Source organism: Sinocyclocheilus grahami, unplaced genomic scaffold, assembly GCF_001515645.1.
Source record: "Sinocyclocheilus grahami isolate Dianchi unplaced genomic scaffold, SAMN03320097.WGS_v1.1 scaffold304.1, whole genome shotgun sequence".
Classification (NCBI taxonomy): Eukaryota; Metazoa; Chordata; class Actinopteri; order Cypriniformes; family Cyprinidae; genus Sinocyclocheilus; species Sinocyclocheilus grahami.
The window spans coordinates 671278-687381 of record NW_015505483.1 but is presented as its reverse complement, the minus strand read 5'-3'; the positions used below and the strand labels follow the sequence as shown (position 1 = coordinate 687381).

The 16104-nt window shown below is 36.2% G+C and overlaps 1 protein-coding gene across 1 annotated transcript in view; it reads right to left on the bottom strand.

Annotated features, from left to right (window-relative positions):
• Window positions 1–16104, bottom strand: part of LOC107601379 (histone deacetylase 4-like) — a 200749-nt gene that overhangs the window by 38111 nt on the left and 146534 nt on the right. Inside the window, exons 20-21 of the mRNA XM_016293542.1 lie at window positions 15107–15226; window positions 10409–10506 (exon numbers count right to left, since the gene is read on the bottom strand). Coding sequence (XP_016149028.1) covers window positions 10409–10506; window positions 15107–15226 — 218 coding nt within the window. The remainder of the gene's footprint in view (window positions 1–10408; window positions 10507–15106; window positions 15227–16104) is intronic.

Below are 16104 nucleotides of genomic sequence, written 5' to 3'. Positions count from 1 at the left end.
CAATTTTGACAAACTTGCAATTGTGAGGTAACCTCATAATTCTGACTTTTTTTTCAGAATTGCAACTATTTTGAATTGAATTGTCTCTCCAATTTCTACATATAAACTCACAATTGCACAGTTGAAATCTTGATATTTATAAAATCAAAATTGCGAGAAAAAGCCTATGAACTTGCAACTGTGAGAAATAGTCACAATTCTGAGGGGGAAAAAAATAGAAAATGATTAAATATAAACTAAAACCTGCGAGATATAAACTCACAATTCTGAAGTCTAAATTGTGAGAAATAAATTTGCAATTGTGAGAAAATAGTCAGAATTGTGAGATAAAAAGTTGCATTTAACAATGTTAAATCTTTTTGAACTATGATGCGCTACAAGGAACTGCACCTGAGATGGTTTGAAAGATTGATTCATATGAACTTGCAATTTGTGTGAGAGTAATCAAGAATAACTTGCAGAAGAAAGAAAGAAAGAAAGAAAGAAAGAAAGAAAGAAAGAAAGAAAGAAAGAAAAACTACAAACAAAGAGACAAAATGAGTAAACAAAGAGACATGAAACAAAGGAAGGAATGAAGGATGGAAGTAAGAACAAAAAAGAAAGGAAGAAGAAAGGACAAACAAACAAGCTAAAGAAAGACAGACATAAACAAACAATCAAAGTTCGATTCATGTGAACTCCAAGACGGTTCACAATTTGTCAAACTGTGGTTCGGACCAAACAATCAAAGCAAGTGTGAAAACAGGCTCGGAGTCTCAGGAACATGACGCTACAGAGCGTGAGAAGGTCTTCATCGTCCTCCTCCTCCTCTTCTCCCCAGTGGCAGCCCATCTGCCTCGCTGTGGGGTCGATGGGAAGACAGCGGAGCTTGGCATGAGAGCACAGGACCGTGTGTCTGGGATATACAATGTTGTAAATGCTTTTTCTTTCTGTCTCTCACACAAACACTCTGGAAATGTCTTCTTCTCATGGCACGAACAAGACAAACGGCGACCACCATGTCTCTAGATGCTCATCCGCTCCACTCCAAACTCCGAATCCTTGTCCAAAAGCTTATTCAGGGAAACTTTCTGTCATGTTTGCCAGGGGGGCACCCAGAAAACGGATCCGCAGATGAGGAAGACTCATGACGTGCAAGATGAGGCAAGGATTTATGACTGGTAATTAGTATTAGCCTGTGCAAATTTCCTTGCAATGGACTGAGACAAATTACATGGACTGGAACCACGAGGCTCTCGAAAACCGATCCCACCTCACGGGTCCACCAAATCCCAGAGCTGGAACATGCCAAGAGCGGTTTGGAGCAGAAGATCCTGCACTTGTAAAACCAAAAAATGGCCACTGAAGGGTTAATGCTAGACATGGCTATCCATCAGTCTCAAAGGCTTTTCCAATCGCTCCCCCGTCCAACGAAAAAAAAAAGCGAGAACGCAAAGAGTAAAGGCGGCAGGGAGGGGGGCACTTCAAAGCCTTGTCATCTGGCATTGCAAAGAGCTGGTTTGAATTAACTTCAATTCTCCTTTCTGTTTCCAAGTTCATGGTGAGAGTGCCTGGGCTTCTGGTTTTCATTAGAGCCAATTTTCTTATCTTTTTTCTCCCTCCTTTCTTCATCCTAGGGTTGATCCCCTGCAAATGCAACGTGGCACTGGCTGGGTCTAAATAAGAAGGTGCTGCCCGTAAGGCATGCATTGTCTCGAGAGGCCCACAAAACATCACTGAGGAGGAAACACGGCGAGCGGAGGGAGAGAAGGGGGGAAAGAGAGAAAGGGTGAACAAGATGAGGGTGAACAAGAAAGAGGCATGCATTAAGAGGGAATGTGATAAGTGAGAAGAAAGAAGGAAAACAAGACAGAAAGAAAGATACAGAAGGAACAAACAAAATGAAGACAATAAACAAATAAAGAAAAAATAAAGAACAAACAAGCAAGCAATTTAAAGAAAGATATCGAAGGAACAAATAAACAAAATAAAGACAACAAATCACACAGAAAGAACTAACAATAGAAAAAGAGAAAAATATAGAAGGAACAAAAACAAATGAAAGAACAAAGCAAAAAAGTAAAATAATCAAAAGAATGAGAACAAACATATAATAAAAAAAAGCAAAATAACAAACAATTAAAGAAGAGATACTGAAGAAACAATCAAACAAAAGACAGACATAAACAAATAACAAAAAGAGCAAACAATCAAAAGACAAAAATAATTAAACAAAAATACAGAATGAACAAACATACAAACAAAAGACAGAATATAAATAATCAAATAATAGATAAAGAACAAATGAACAAACAAAAACAGACTAAGATAGACAGGACAAACAAACAGAATAATAAAAGAAAGAAAAAAAAGAAAAGAAAAACAGACAAAGAATGAAAGGATTAACAAATAAAATAAACGAAGATAAGAAGAAAAATAAATGTAGACAAAAACAAAAAATATGGAAAAATAAGGAAAAGAACAAATAAAAGCAAGAAAGAAAGAAAGAAAGAAAGAAAGAAAGAAAGGCGTGAGCAGGAAGGCAGTAGACAGAAATATATGAAGTGTTGTGTTCTCCCTTCTCAGTCTCCAGGGATCATTAAATCAAACACTGAGAAAAGTTGGTGCAGAGTAGCTAATGACAGAAAACAAGAGAGAGAGAGAGAGAGAGAGAGAGAGAGAGAGAGAGAGCATCCCCTCATCTGGGTGGATCACGGGTGCACACAGGACTGCTACAGCACACAGATAGCAGCTGCCCATGAACACAACTCTCACTAAGAGTCACTTAACATGGAGTTTCTTTTGACTCAGAATGAATCATGAGCAGATTTGCATGTAATTTGATTAAAATAATAGCTCAGGTGCCCCTGTAACTCAAACAGTACAGTAATACACATAGATACTGTGCTACACAGCTACTCTCATGTAGAAGGCAAACGCTGACACCAAGACGGTTTGGGTCATTCCACAACTGCAGCAGCATTTCCAACAGAATCAATTCAATCCAAAACTCAATAATTCTTCAATTTACTGTATTATATTAAATCATTTTTTTAAAACTTTGTTTTATAATAAAACATTGTTTTATTTTAAGGTCACACCATAGAATTGTAAAACAATATATATATACTGTATATATATAATAATTATTATAATAATAAAAATATAGATTGTTTTACAATTATAATTATTATAAGTTGATTGTTTTACAATAATAATGATAATTACACATGACTGAACGAGCAACTTCTCAATAAAATTTACTTTTAGTCATTTAGCAGCTTTTCCCCCCTAAAAAAATCCCCAGTTGTAAAAATGAAATAACTAAATCAGTAAAAAAGGTTTGTTGTAAAATATATTATCTTTCACATTTGAAATAATGAGTGACAACTGCTTTTATGTCATATATTTTGAACAATTTAACTTTTTGCTATACTTACAAATGTCAAAGATATTTGATATACATTTTTTTTGCTATTAAGATAATTGTCTCAGATAATCTATAATATATCATCGTCTCAGCGGCATAATAGATGTATGACATGCATATATTTCAAAATTAAAATAACTGCAAATAAAAATTAAAATCATAACGCAGTTTTTCAATAGAAATCATGTGCATTGCAGTTTGACTCTTTGCAATCTAAAAGTGAGTGACAACATCTGTCACGGCAATTATAAAATGATTTGTTTACCCTGAAACAGAGACGTCTCTACAGGGGGATGAGAGCATTCTGGGTGGGACGAGCCATGGATGAATCAGTATGAATGGACCGGTATAGTAAAGGTGTTTGCCAGAGTATGAGTACAGCGGCTGGCAACACACGTGTCTGTGAGTCATACGGAAACGTAAAGCGACTGAAAGCGAGTCACATCCCTGCAGTCTTTACGAAGGAAGAAGTGCATCAAACTATAAAGCTTAAAAGCTTTTCCAACTGACTGATTCTCAATAGCCAAACCGGAGCATCTTAATACGGCTGCTAATGCAGATGAGATCAGGGGGAGATCTGAGGTCAGATGCGCAGACGGGTCGGACTCAGCTGGCATCACTTAGACCCTGTGTGAGGAAGGGCCGCTGAAGGGAGGTGAGGCGAATTTATCCAAGACGTGTTGGGGAGAGATTTACGACAACAGTCGGACAGACTGAGAGCAGGCCGATTGGGTCAAAGAAGAGGAGGTGGTCCATTTTTTTCTAAAAAAGGGATGAGCGAGGACTATCCTGTCTTATCATCGCCCTGCAGTGGGCCATATTTTAGCCATCTACCTGCCGAAGCAGCCTGAACGCGTTGGGCACGGAGGCCCCTCTTCAAAGAGCGTCTCGAATCGGCCGTGCTCCCGCACTGTGAGGGAGGGGGTTATTAATAGCCCCAAACACCAATGCTAATGGGGCTCAGCTTTACTGGCTCACCATCAAAGACTCCCATCAGCCCCTGCTACAGATAAAAGGGACAGTTCAACGGATGAGCAGTGCTTATTCAAATTGTTACAAGACCCCATTCTCCAACCAATTCTCTAACAACTGCCTACAGTTCATGAAAGTCCCTGTGAAAATGGGGTTTTTCCTGGGGCTTTTCACACTGTTTGGCTGTCATATGGGTGTTAGTTAAGCAATATTAAACCAGTGAGCTGGTTTGGCTCTATTTGGTTGTGCCTCTAGTTTTAATTTTAAAAGATCATGAAACTGACACAAAAGCAAAAAAGTATGCAGCACAATTAAAAAATACCTTCTTTTGCCCACATTTTAAGGCAGCATCATGTGCATTCTTAACGGATGAGATAATACCATAATGCACTGTGAAAAGCTTAGTGAAAACACAATCCAAGACGGCAGACAATGCTAAACAATGTTTTTTGTTTAGAGTAAAAAAATATATAGTAAAATAATATAATTGAATAAAATAGAAATATATAATGTAATACAATTATAAATAATTGTATAACAAAACAAAACAAATATTTATAAAAAAAAATAAAATGTATCAAAAAATAATTTATTAATTAAATAAAATATATAATTTAATAAATACAAAAAAGTGCCGTTAAAATGTGTTAAATCTAATAAAAAATATATAATTTTCAATTAATGCATTGCGAAAAGCTCAGTATAAATAACTAAATGTTAAAAATAAATATAATTCAATTAATACCATAAAGTATCAATAAAATGTATTAGATCAATTACAAATTAGCATTTTTTTCAATACCTGCATTATATATAAGTATTATATATACAGTGGGTACGGAAAGTATTCAGACCCCCTTAAATTTTTCACTCTTTGTTATATTGCAGCCATTTGATAAAATCATTTAAGTTGATATTTCAGTTTTTCTTTTTTAATAAATCTGCAAAAATGTCAACAATTCTGTGTTTTTCTGTCAATATGGTGTGCTGTGTGTACATTAATGAGGAAAAAAAATTTACTTAAATGATTTTAGCAAATGGCTGCAATATAACAAAGAGTGAAAAATTTAAGGGGGTCTGAATACTTTCCGTACCCACTGTATATATATATATATACACGTACATCTTCTTTCTTTTGACAAAATTGAGGATGCAGAATGTGATCCCATAATGCATTGCGAAAAACATGGCAAAAATACTTGTCAACAAAATGTGGTAAATCTAAAAATTATGCATTATTCAATGTATTATTGTATACTTGCTATCAAATGTATTATTCAATACTTATATATGTTAGTACAATGTATATATATATATATATATATATATATATATATACTGTATATGCACACACACAGTGGGTAAAATAAGTATTGAACACGTCACCATTTTTCTCAGTAAATATATTTCTAAAGGTGCTATTGACATGAAATTTTCATCAGATGTCTGTGACAACCCAAGTAATCCATACATAGAAAGAAAACAAAGAAATAAGCTCAGAAATCAAGTTCTGTGTAATAAAATGGATTGACTCAGAGAAAAAGTATTGAACACGCTTATTGAAATATATTAAATACTTCGTACAAAAGCCTTTGTTGTTAATGGCAGCTTCAAGACACCTCCTGCATGGAGAAACTAGTCGCATGCATTGCTCAGCTGTGATTTTGGCCCATTCTTCCACATAAACACAAACAGTCTTCAAATCTTGAAGGTTCTGTGGGCCTCTTCTATGAACTCTAATCTTTAGTTCTTTCCATAGATTTTCTATTGGATTCAAGTCAGTTGATTGGCTGGGCCATTCTAGCAGCTTTACTTTCTTTCTCTGAGATCAGTTGAGAGATTCCTTGGCTGTGTTTGGGATTATTGTCTTGCCGAAATGACCATCCTCGTTTCATCTTCATCATCCGTGTTGGAACTGAACCAGCTAATATTCATTTCCACTGACAAAGGCCAGGATTGCTTTCTAATTACTGACTGGCTTTCCATGCCTTTTTGCACCTCCCTTTTTTCATGTGTTCAGTACTTTTCCCTGTGTCATTCCATTTTATTACATGTAACAATTTCTGAACTTATTTGTTTTGTTTGTATGCATGTATGTGTTTGATTGTTACCGACATCTGATGAAAATTTCATGTTAACAGCACCTTTAGAAATATATTTACTGAGAAAAATGGTGACGTGTTCAATACTTATTTTACCCGCTGTGTATGTGTGAATATATATATATAAAATGTGTATTATATATCATATTTAGCTAACAATTTGACAAAATTAATGATGCAAAATTCAGATTAAGAACACAATCTTATAATGCATCAGCAAAATAAGAAAAAATGAATACAATTCAATGAACACCAAAATCGTTTCATAATCGTTCAATTATGAGGTTTCACTTTACAAGCAGTTGCCTATGTAGGCTCGCTAGGTTTTGGAACAGAGCCTTTGCTTCTCTTTGAAATAGTTTTTTAATGTCCTTCCTATCAATATATGTCAGGCTGAAAAAGAAAAAGTTAATTGATCCAACTCATCAAACTGGAGTGTTTTCCATGGAGCTTTCAAGAGTCAGTTAGTCAATCACCACATCCTTTTTTGAGTCACACACTGTGGTGAAATACAGTACTTCTACTGGCTGTGAGGTCACTGGGGTTGCCCATCCAATAAAAGCACATTGGCCTTGCGATAAATTCAGCCCTAAACAGGCCACTCTCTGCCACATGTAATACCTGACTGCAGCTGCTGGTAATTTAAATAGGCTGAGCGAGTAAATAACTATACACTGAGATAAATACATAAACACTGTAAGGCACATATCACTCTGTGTTAGTTAAGAGTGTTTACTGATTAGTCAAATATAATTAAAGCTATTTCATGTAATAACTTATTTAAAAAAAGATTTCATGGTTAGAACATAATGCGTACCATAGAGGGTTAAAGGGTCTACCGATTCTTTCATATGGTGTCACTGCCCAACTTGGATCCATTCTGCACATTTCCAAATAAAATGCAATTCTGGGTGGGAAACATGGATTCTGAACCGGCCACTAAAACATGCTGGTCTCAAACCAGGAACAACTAACATCAGTATCTGAGGGCTGGGATAATAAGATATAATGGGATAAAAACTACACAGCAAAAATTACTTATAGGTATTAAATATGGCTGGGTATCGATTCAGATGTCCCGATTCGATTCGATTTCGATTCGCCAGCTCTCGATTCAATTCTCGATTTTTTGATTACATTCAGTGACTATAGTTTTAATACAAATGCTATTAATATTTCTAAAAAAAAAAAATGGAACAGTAAACATCAGTTTACAAATGGTGAATTAATAAAAATCAATTAAGAACCACATGCCTGTATTTTAAACCTATACTTTTTTTTGTATAGGGTCCTTTTTTAAACAATAATAGGGCCCTTTAAAATGTTCTTAATTTTTCTAGTAATCAGATGAAGGCATAAAACATTAATTTAATTGATCCTAATCAAATGAGAATTAATCCCTTTTATTTTTTGGCAAACAAAGTGCTGCACAACAGGTTTACTGTTAAAATGAAAAAGAAAACAGATGTGATTATTCCTTTAAAAATAAAGATTTATTAATATTTATTAGCAGTAGTAGCATTGAGTCTTAAGACTGCTAAATGGTAATATATTCGGACAGTTTCTTAACGTTAAACTAAACTTTTATTTTGACGGGTTGCCGTGAAGAATTTGCAGCTGCTGTGTATGTGATATGACGGTAGTTTTCTCAAATGAAACGGTAAAATGCTAATGAAGTGACTCTCAGAGCAGCTGGAATGACATTCGTGTTCATATCATCATATAGTGAGACGGCAGAAGCTGAAAACACCGCGAGCGTCATCCGCGCTTTAGTATGTGTGTAGTAAACAAAACAGTGTGCCGCGCCATCTGCCATTCATTCATTGTGGAAATCATGGCGCCTTATGCTTAATATCAAATGCTTCCGCAGATTTATAGTAGGCTATTACTATAGCATTTCACCTGAGAATTGAGAATCACGCGTATGGCCATGATAAGCGCTAAATGAATGACAGGCTTTCTGTTGTAACATCGCGCAAGGTAAATAAGGGTGACATCTAGTGGAGAAGACTAATTATAAGATTCACGTTAATCAGATCTTGTTTTAAATGTGTGCTGAAATAAATACCGGAAAAGATAGATTCACGGCTTTTGAGAATCGATATCGAATCGACGTCATTTAAAAAAACGATTAATTGAAAAATATTTTTTGTTGGCCAGCCCTAGTATTAAAGAGTTTTAAGTCTTTTGACTTGATTTCTAGTACAAAAACTCATGATGGCAAATACTGTCAGCTCATGATGGCAAAAAGATGCTGAGCTGCATTATACATATAAACAAAGACCATAATATGCCATGTGAAGGTTATATAGACCGTCTGTCATATTGGTGTAAAATGTATATATGGGTGACGGTGTTACCTGAATGCTGCCAGATAGTCTGCGTCTCCCATGGGCGGCTCCAGACCTCCGGTGAAGGCCATGTTCACGTTAAAGCCCATGCCTGGCCCGATGCCCACCTACAGACACAAATCCAGTTCAATTACAGTGCCATGAAAAGGTTTTTGCCCCCTTCCTGGTTTTTTCAATTTTTTTGCATATTTGTCACACTTAAAAGATTCAGATCATCAAACACATTTTCATATTACACAAAGATAATGCAAGTAAATACAAAATGCAGTTTTTAAACGATGATTTCATTTATTAAGGGATAAAAGCTGTCCAAACCTGCCTGGCACTACATGAAAAAGTAATTGCTCCCCCCTAAATCTAATGATGAGGTTGTGCCACCCTTTGGAGCAACAACTGCAATCAAGTGTTTGCGATAACTGGCAGTGAGTCTTTTACATCGCTGTGGAGGAATTTTGGCCCAATCTTCTTTGCAGAATTGTTTTAATTCAACCACACTGGAGGGTTTTCGAGCATGAACGGACTGTTTCAGGTCATGTCACAGCATCTCAATCGGATTTAAGTCCTTGGCCACTCCAAAACCTTAATTTTGTTTTTCTTGAGCCATTCAGAGGTGGACTTGCTGGTGTGTTTGGGATCGTTGTCCTGCTGCAGAACCCAAGTGCGCTTGAGCTTGAGGTCACAAACTGATGGTCGGACATTCTCCTTCAGGATTTTCTGATAGAGTGCAGAATTCATGGTTCCATCAATTATGGCAAGTCGTCCAGGTCCTGAAGCTCAGACCATCACACTACCACCACCACCATGTTTGACTGTTGGAATGATGTTCTTTTTATGAAACGCTATGTTGGTTTTACGCCAGATGTAACGGGACACACACCTTCCAAAAAGTTCAACTTTTGGACAGTTTCTTAACGTTAAACTAAACTTTTATTTTGACGGGTTGCCGTGAAGAATTTGCAGCTGCTGTGTATGTGATATGACGGTAGTTTTCTCAAATGAAACGGTAAAATGCTAATGAAGTGACTCTCAGAGCAGCTGGAATGACATTCGTGTTCATATCATCATATAGTGAGACGGCAGAAGCTGAAAACACCGCGAGCGTCATCCGCGCTTTAGTATGTGTGTAGTAAACAAAACAGTGTGCCGCGCCATCTGCCATTCATTCATTGTGGAAATCATGGCGCCTTATGCTTAATATCAAATGCTTCCGCAGATTTATAGTAGGCTATTACTATAGCATTTCACCTGAGAATTGAGAATCACGCGTATGGCCATGATAAGCGCTAAATGAATGACAGGCTTTCTGTTGTAACATCGCGCAAGGTAAATAAGGGTGACATCTAGTGGAGAAGACTAATTATAAGATTCACGTTAATCAGATCTTGTTTTAAATGTGTGCTGAAATAAATACCGGAATTCACGGCTTCACGGCTTTTGAGAATCGATATCGAATCGACGTCATTTAAAAAAACGATTAATTGAAAAATATTTTTTGCCCTAGTATTTGCCATGTGAAGGTTATATAGACCGTCTGTCATATTGGTGTAAAATGTATATATGGGTGACGGTGTTACCTGAATGCTGCCAGATAGTCTGCGTCTCCCATGGGCGGCTCCAGACCTCCGGTGAAGGCCATGTTCACGTTAAAGCCCATGCCTGGCCCGATGCCCACCTACAGACACAAATCCAGTTCAATTACAGTGCCATGAAAAGGTTTTTGCCCCCTTCCTGGTTTTTTCAATTTTTTTGCATATTTGTCACACTTAAAAGATTCAGATCATCAAACACATTTTCATATTACACAAAGATAATGCAAGTAAATACAAAATGCAGTTTTTAAACGATGATTTCATTTATTAAGGGATAAAAGCTGTCCAAACCTGCCTGGCACTACATGAAAAAGTAATTGCTCCCCCCTAAATCTAATGATGAGGTTGTGCCACCCTTTGGAGCAACAACTGCAATCAAGTGTTTGCGATAACTGGCAGTGAGTCTTTTACATCGCTGTGGAGGAATTTTGGCCCAATCTTCTTTGCAGAATTGTTTTAATTCAACCACACTGGAGGGTTTTCGAGCATGAACGGACTGTTTCAGGTCATGTCACAGCATCTCAATCGGATTTAAGTCCTTGGCCACTCCAAAACCTTAATTTTGTTTTTCTTGAGCCATTCAGAGGTGGACTTGCTGGTGTGTTTGGGATCGTTGTCCTGCTGCAGAACCCAAGTGCGCTTGAGCTTGAGGTCACAAACTGATGGTCGGACATTCTCCTTCAGGATTTTCTGATAGAGTGCAGAATTCATGGTTCCATCAATTATGGCAAGTCGTCCAGGTCCTGAAGCTCAGACCATCACACTACCACCACCACCATGTTTGACTGTTGGAATGATGTTCTTTTTATGAAACGCTATGTTGGTTTTACGCCAGATGTAACGGGACACACACCTTCCAAAAAGTGCAACTTTTGTCTCATCAGTCCACAGAATATTTGCCCAAAAGTCTTGGGGATAATCAAGATATTTTTTGGCAAATATGAGACGAGTCTTTGTGTTCTTTTTGGTCAGCAGTGGCTTTTGTCTGGGAACTCTCCCATGGATGTTGTTTTTGCCCAGTCTCTTTCTTATTGTTGAATCATGAACACTGACCTTAATTGAGGCAAGTGAGGCCTGCAGTTCTTTAGATGTTGTTCTGGGTTCTTCTATGACCTTCTGGATGAGTCGTGGTTGCGCTCTTGGAGTAATTTTGGTAGGCCAGCCACTCCTGGGAAGGTTCACCACTGTTCCAAGTTTTCTCCATTTGTGGATAATGGCTCTGACCGTGGTTCGCTGGAGTCCCAAAGCCTTAGAAATGGCTTTATAACCCTTTCCAGTCTGATACGCGTCAACTATTTTGTTTCTCATTTGTTCTTGAATTTCTTTAGATCGTGGCATGATGTGTTGCTCTTTAAGCATGCTTCACTTTGTCAGACAGCTTCTATTTAAGTGATTTCTTGATTCAACAGGTCTGGCAGTAATCAGGCCTGGGTGTGGCTAGTGAAATTTAACTCAGCTTTCTAAATTACTGTTGTTAATCACAGTTCTTTCGTCATTTAACAGGAGGGGGCAATTAATTTTCACGTAGTGCCAGGCAGGTTTGGACAGCTTTTTTCTCTTAATAAATGAAATCATTTAAACATTGCATTTTGTATTTACTTGCATTATCTTTGTGTAATATTAAAATTAGTTTGATGATCTGAATCTTTTAAGTGTGACAAATATGCAAAAAAAATTTAAACAGGAAGAAAACTGTACAAACTGTAAATGTGCAGTTTAGTAAACTCCCTCTAATTCCCAAAAAAGCTCTTACTGGAGCAGATGAGCAGGTATTATGAATCATGCACATTCAAACATCCCCAGAGAAACCGCTAAATTAAGACATCACAGAGCCAATAAAGGACAAATCCCCACAATTATGACCAGAGTGAAACTGTAATGAGGTTTTATTTGAAAGCCAAATGGACTTTGACAAATAGCAGAATTTAGGGCTACAATGGAGTCAATTAAATTTCAATCCCCTCATTAGTGCAGAGGCAGGAGCTGACTTACCAGATTAATGATAATGAGCATTAATTATAACTGAGAGAAATTGGGAGTCAAATAAAGAGGGAAAAGAAGAACACTACGGTCTTTTGCGCTGCTCATGTCAGGTTGATGTGAGATATATGAGATATTCAGAATATACAGTGAGGTCCAAAAGTCTTGGACCACCAGTGAAAATGCTTTTAGTTTGAATCTTTTAATTAAAAGAAAATCACAAGCATGCCAATTCAAGTAAAAATCTTGTATAAATCTTGACAATTTTTAATGGAAGAAAGAACAAACGACTGAAATAGTGCAGAAAAAAATCTGAAATCGCAGAAATAGTGCAACATATGAAACATTTTGTCTTTAGGTTTTCCAATTTTTCTTAGTTTTACATTTCTCAAAACCCCAAAACTGTGTTTATTTTCAAGTTTAAATCTGATCTTGGATTTCAGATTTTCAAAGTAGTCTCAGACTTTTGGGTCAAAATACTGGTATTACATGCATATGTAAATACTGTTGTATTTCTTGCATTTATAATTTACATGGCAACAATGGCTGTCTGGTATACATTTTGGTTCCTCTTACCGAAAACAATTATAAACAAAAGAAATTGGGAAAAAGTAATATTTTCAGATGTTTCAAAGCAAATACATAAATAGTGTGATACACAGTACCATTCAAAAGTTTGGGATCACTGAGAAAGAATAATACTTTTATTTATCATTAAACTGATCAAAAGTGACAGTAAAAACTTCTCCTGCACATTATTAACAAATATTTTTATTTCCATTTAAAATTAAAGCTTTTCTTTGTATTCATCAATGAATCCTCAAAAAAAACTAATCACACGTTGCACAAAAATATTAAGTAGCACAACGGTTTTCCACATTGATAATAATAAGAAATGTTTCTGAGCATCAATTCAGCATATAAGAATGATTTCTGAAGGATCATGTGACACAGAAAACTGGATTAATGCTGCTGAAAATTCATCTTTACATCACAGGAATAAATTACACTTTAATATATATTCAAATAGAAAATTATTATTTTAAATTGTAAAAATATTTCAAAATTATTCCCGTTTTGACTGTATTTTTGATCAAATAAATGCAGCCTTAGTGATAATAAGAGTCTTCTTTCAAAAACCCTACCACCCCTAAACTTCTGAATAGTAGCGTATATCAAATCCTGTCAAAATGTTCATGAAAGCCACCTCATCATGGGCTCCGCTGCCAGGGAAGAAGTTCCCATCATCGTAGCGATGGAGAGACACATACAGGACATTAGGGTCACTGTAGAAGGCCTGTTGAGTCCCATTTCCATGGTGAACATCCTAAAACACAACAGTGCATACAATTCATATGTCATCTGTTTGTTCTAGTGACCAAAACGGCACAAAACAACAATATTTGGTTAAACAACGTAAAAGTCAGATGCTGTAAAAAGACACGTCGTCACTCGCATTGGAATGAAAAGCGTGTAAAAATCTATTCCGAGTCGTCTGAGATGCAGGAGGGCCTTTTAAGAGAGCTGTATTCTTTTGTTCATTTCTTTTCATGTCTACCACTACACGTCACGGTCAGCTTCCCCGCATACGGCAGGTCTGTCAGAAGAGCCGTGTGACAGACAGGAGGAAATGAAAGCCATTTACAAGGCATCCAGAAACCCTAATGACCCCAGCAGAGCCCTGCGCATGTGACCCCGTTCAGACTACCGCTGGCCCAGGATCAGACGGACACGTCCCACATGCCATAAACTATTTTATTGCTTACATTTTTATTTTAATACTTCATTTACAAAAAGAATGAGCAAGTTAGTAAAAAATAAATTGATGCACTTTAAATGTAATACATTAAATATTTATAATGCTAATATAACCAGTGCTAATACAACCATATTCTAATATAACTAGTGTAATATTTTTTTATAATATTTTATACATCCTTTAAAAATAATACATTTATGAAATTTAAAAAAAAAATATTTTATGACTTAAGTATTATTCTAAATGATTCTAATGATATTCTAAATGAATGAAAATGTTTAATTTTCAATAATTAATTCGTTTTTAAATAACGGCTGCGTCCGAAAGCCTAGGCACCTGACTTCAAAGTCAGGCAGGGTTTTTTTGCACGAAGGCACCTCATGAAACTGATTTCGGACAGGCTTCTGAGGCAGCGTAACGGTTTAACAAAATAGAACGAGTTTTGATAACTAAATGAATATTTAATGACTATTTCTCGCTAGAAATAGCACATTATTAACAAATATTTTTATTTCCATTTAAAATTAAAGCTTTTCTTTGTATTCATCAATGAATCCTCAAAAAAAACTAATCACACGTTGCACAAAAATATTAAGTAGCACAACGGTTTTCCACATTGATAATAATAAGAAATGTTTCTGAGCATCAATTCAGCATATAAGAATGATTTCTGAAGGATCATGTGACACAGAAAACTGGATTAATGCTGCTGAAAATTCATCTTTACATCACAGGAATAAATTACACTTTAATATATATTCAAATAGAAAATTATTATTTTAAATTGTAAAAATATTTCAAAATTATTCCCGTTTTGACTGTATTTTTGATCAAATAAATGCAGCCTTAGTGATAATAAGAGTCTTCTTTCAAAAACCCTACCACCCCTAAACTTCTGAATAGTAGCGTATATCAAATCCTGTCCAAATGTTCATGAAAGCCACCTCATCATGGGCTCCGCTGCCAGGGAAGAAGTTCCCATCATCGTAGCGATGGAGAGACACATACAGGACATTAGGGTCACTGTAGAAGGCCTGTTGAGTCCCATTTCCATGGTGAACATCCTAAAACACAACAGTGCATACAATTCATATGTCATCTGTTTGTTCTAGTGACCAAAACGGCACAAAACAACAATATTTGGTTAAACAACGTAAAAGTCAGATGCTGTAAAAAGACACGTCGTCACTCGCATTGGAATGAAAAGCGTGTAAAAATCTATTCCGAGTCGTCTGAGATGCAGGAGGGCCTTTTAAGAGAGCTGTATTCTTTTGTTCATTTCTTTTCATGTCTACCACTACACGTCACGGTCAGCTTCCCCGCATACGGCAGGTCTGTCAGAAGAGCCGTGTGACAGACAGGAGGAAATGAAAGCCATTTACAAGGCATCCAGAAACCCTAATGACCCCAGCAGAGCCCTGCGCATGTGACCCCGTTCAGACTACCGCTGGCCCAGGATCAGACGGACACGTCCCACATGCCATAAACTATTTTATTGCTTACATTTTTATTTTAATACTTCATTTACAAAAAGAATGAGCAAGTTAGTAAAAAATAAATTGATGCACTTTAAATGTAATACATTAAATATTTATAATGCTAATATAACCAGTGCTAATACAACCATATTCTAATATAACTAGTGTAATATTTTTTTATAATATTTTATACATCCTTTAAAAATAATACATTTATGAAATTTAAAAAATATATATTTTATGACTTAAGTATTATTCTAAATGATTCTAATGATATTCTAAATGAATGAAAATGTTTAATTTTCAATAATTAATTCGTTTTTAAATAATGGCTGCGTCCGAAAGCCTAGGCACCTGACTTCAAAGTCAGGCAGGGTTTTTTTGCACGAAGGCACCTCATGAAACTGATTTCGGACAGGCTTCTGAGGCAGCGTAACGGTTTAACAAAATAGAACGAGTTTTGA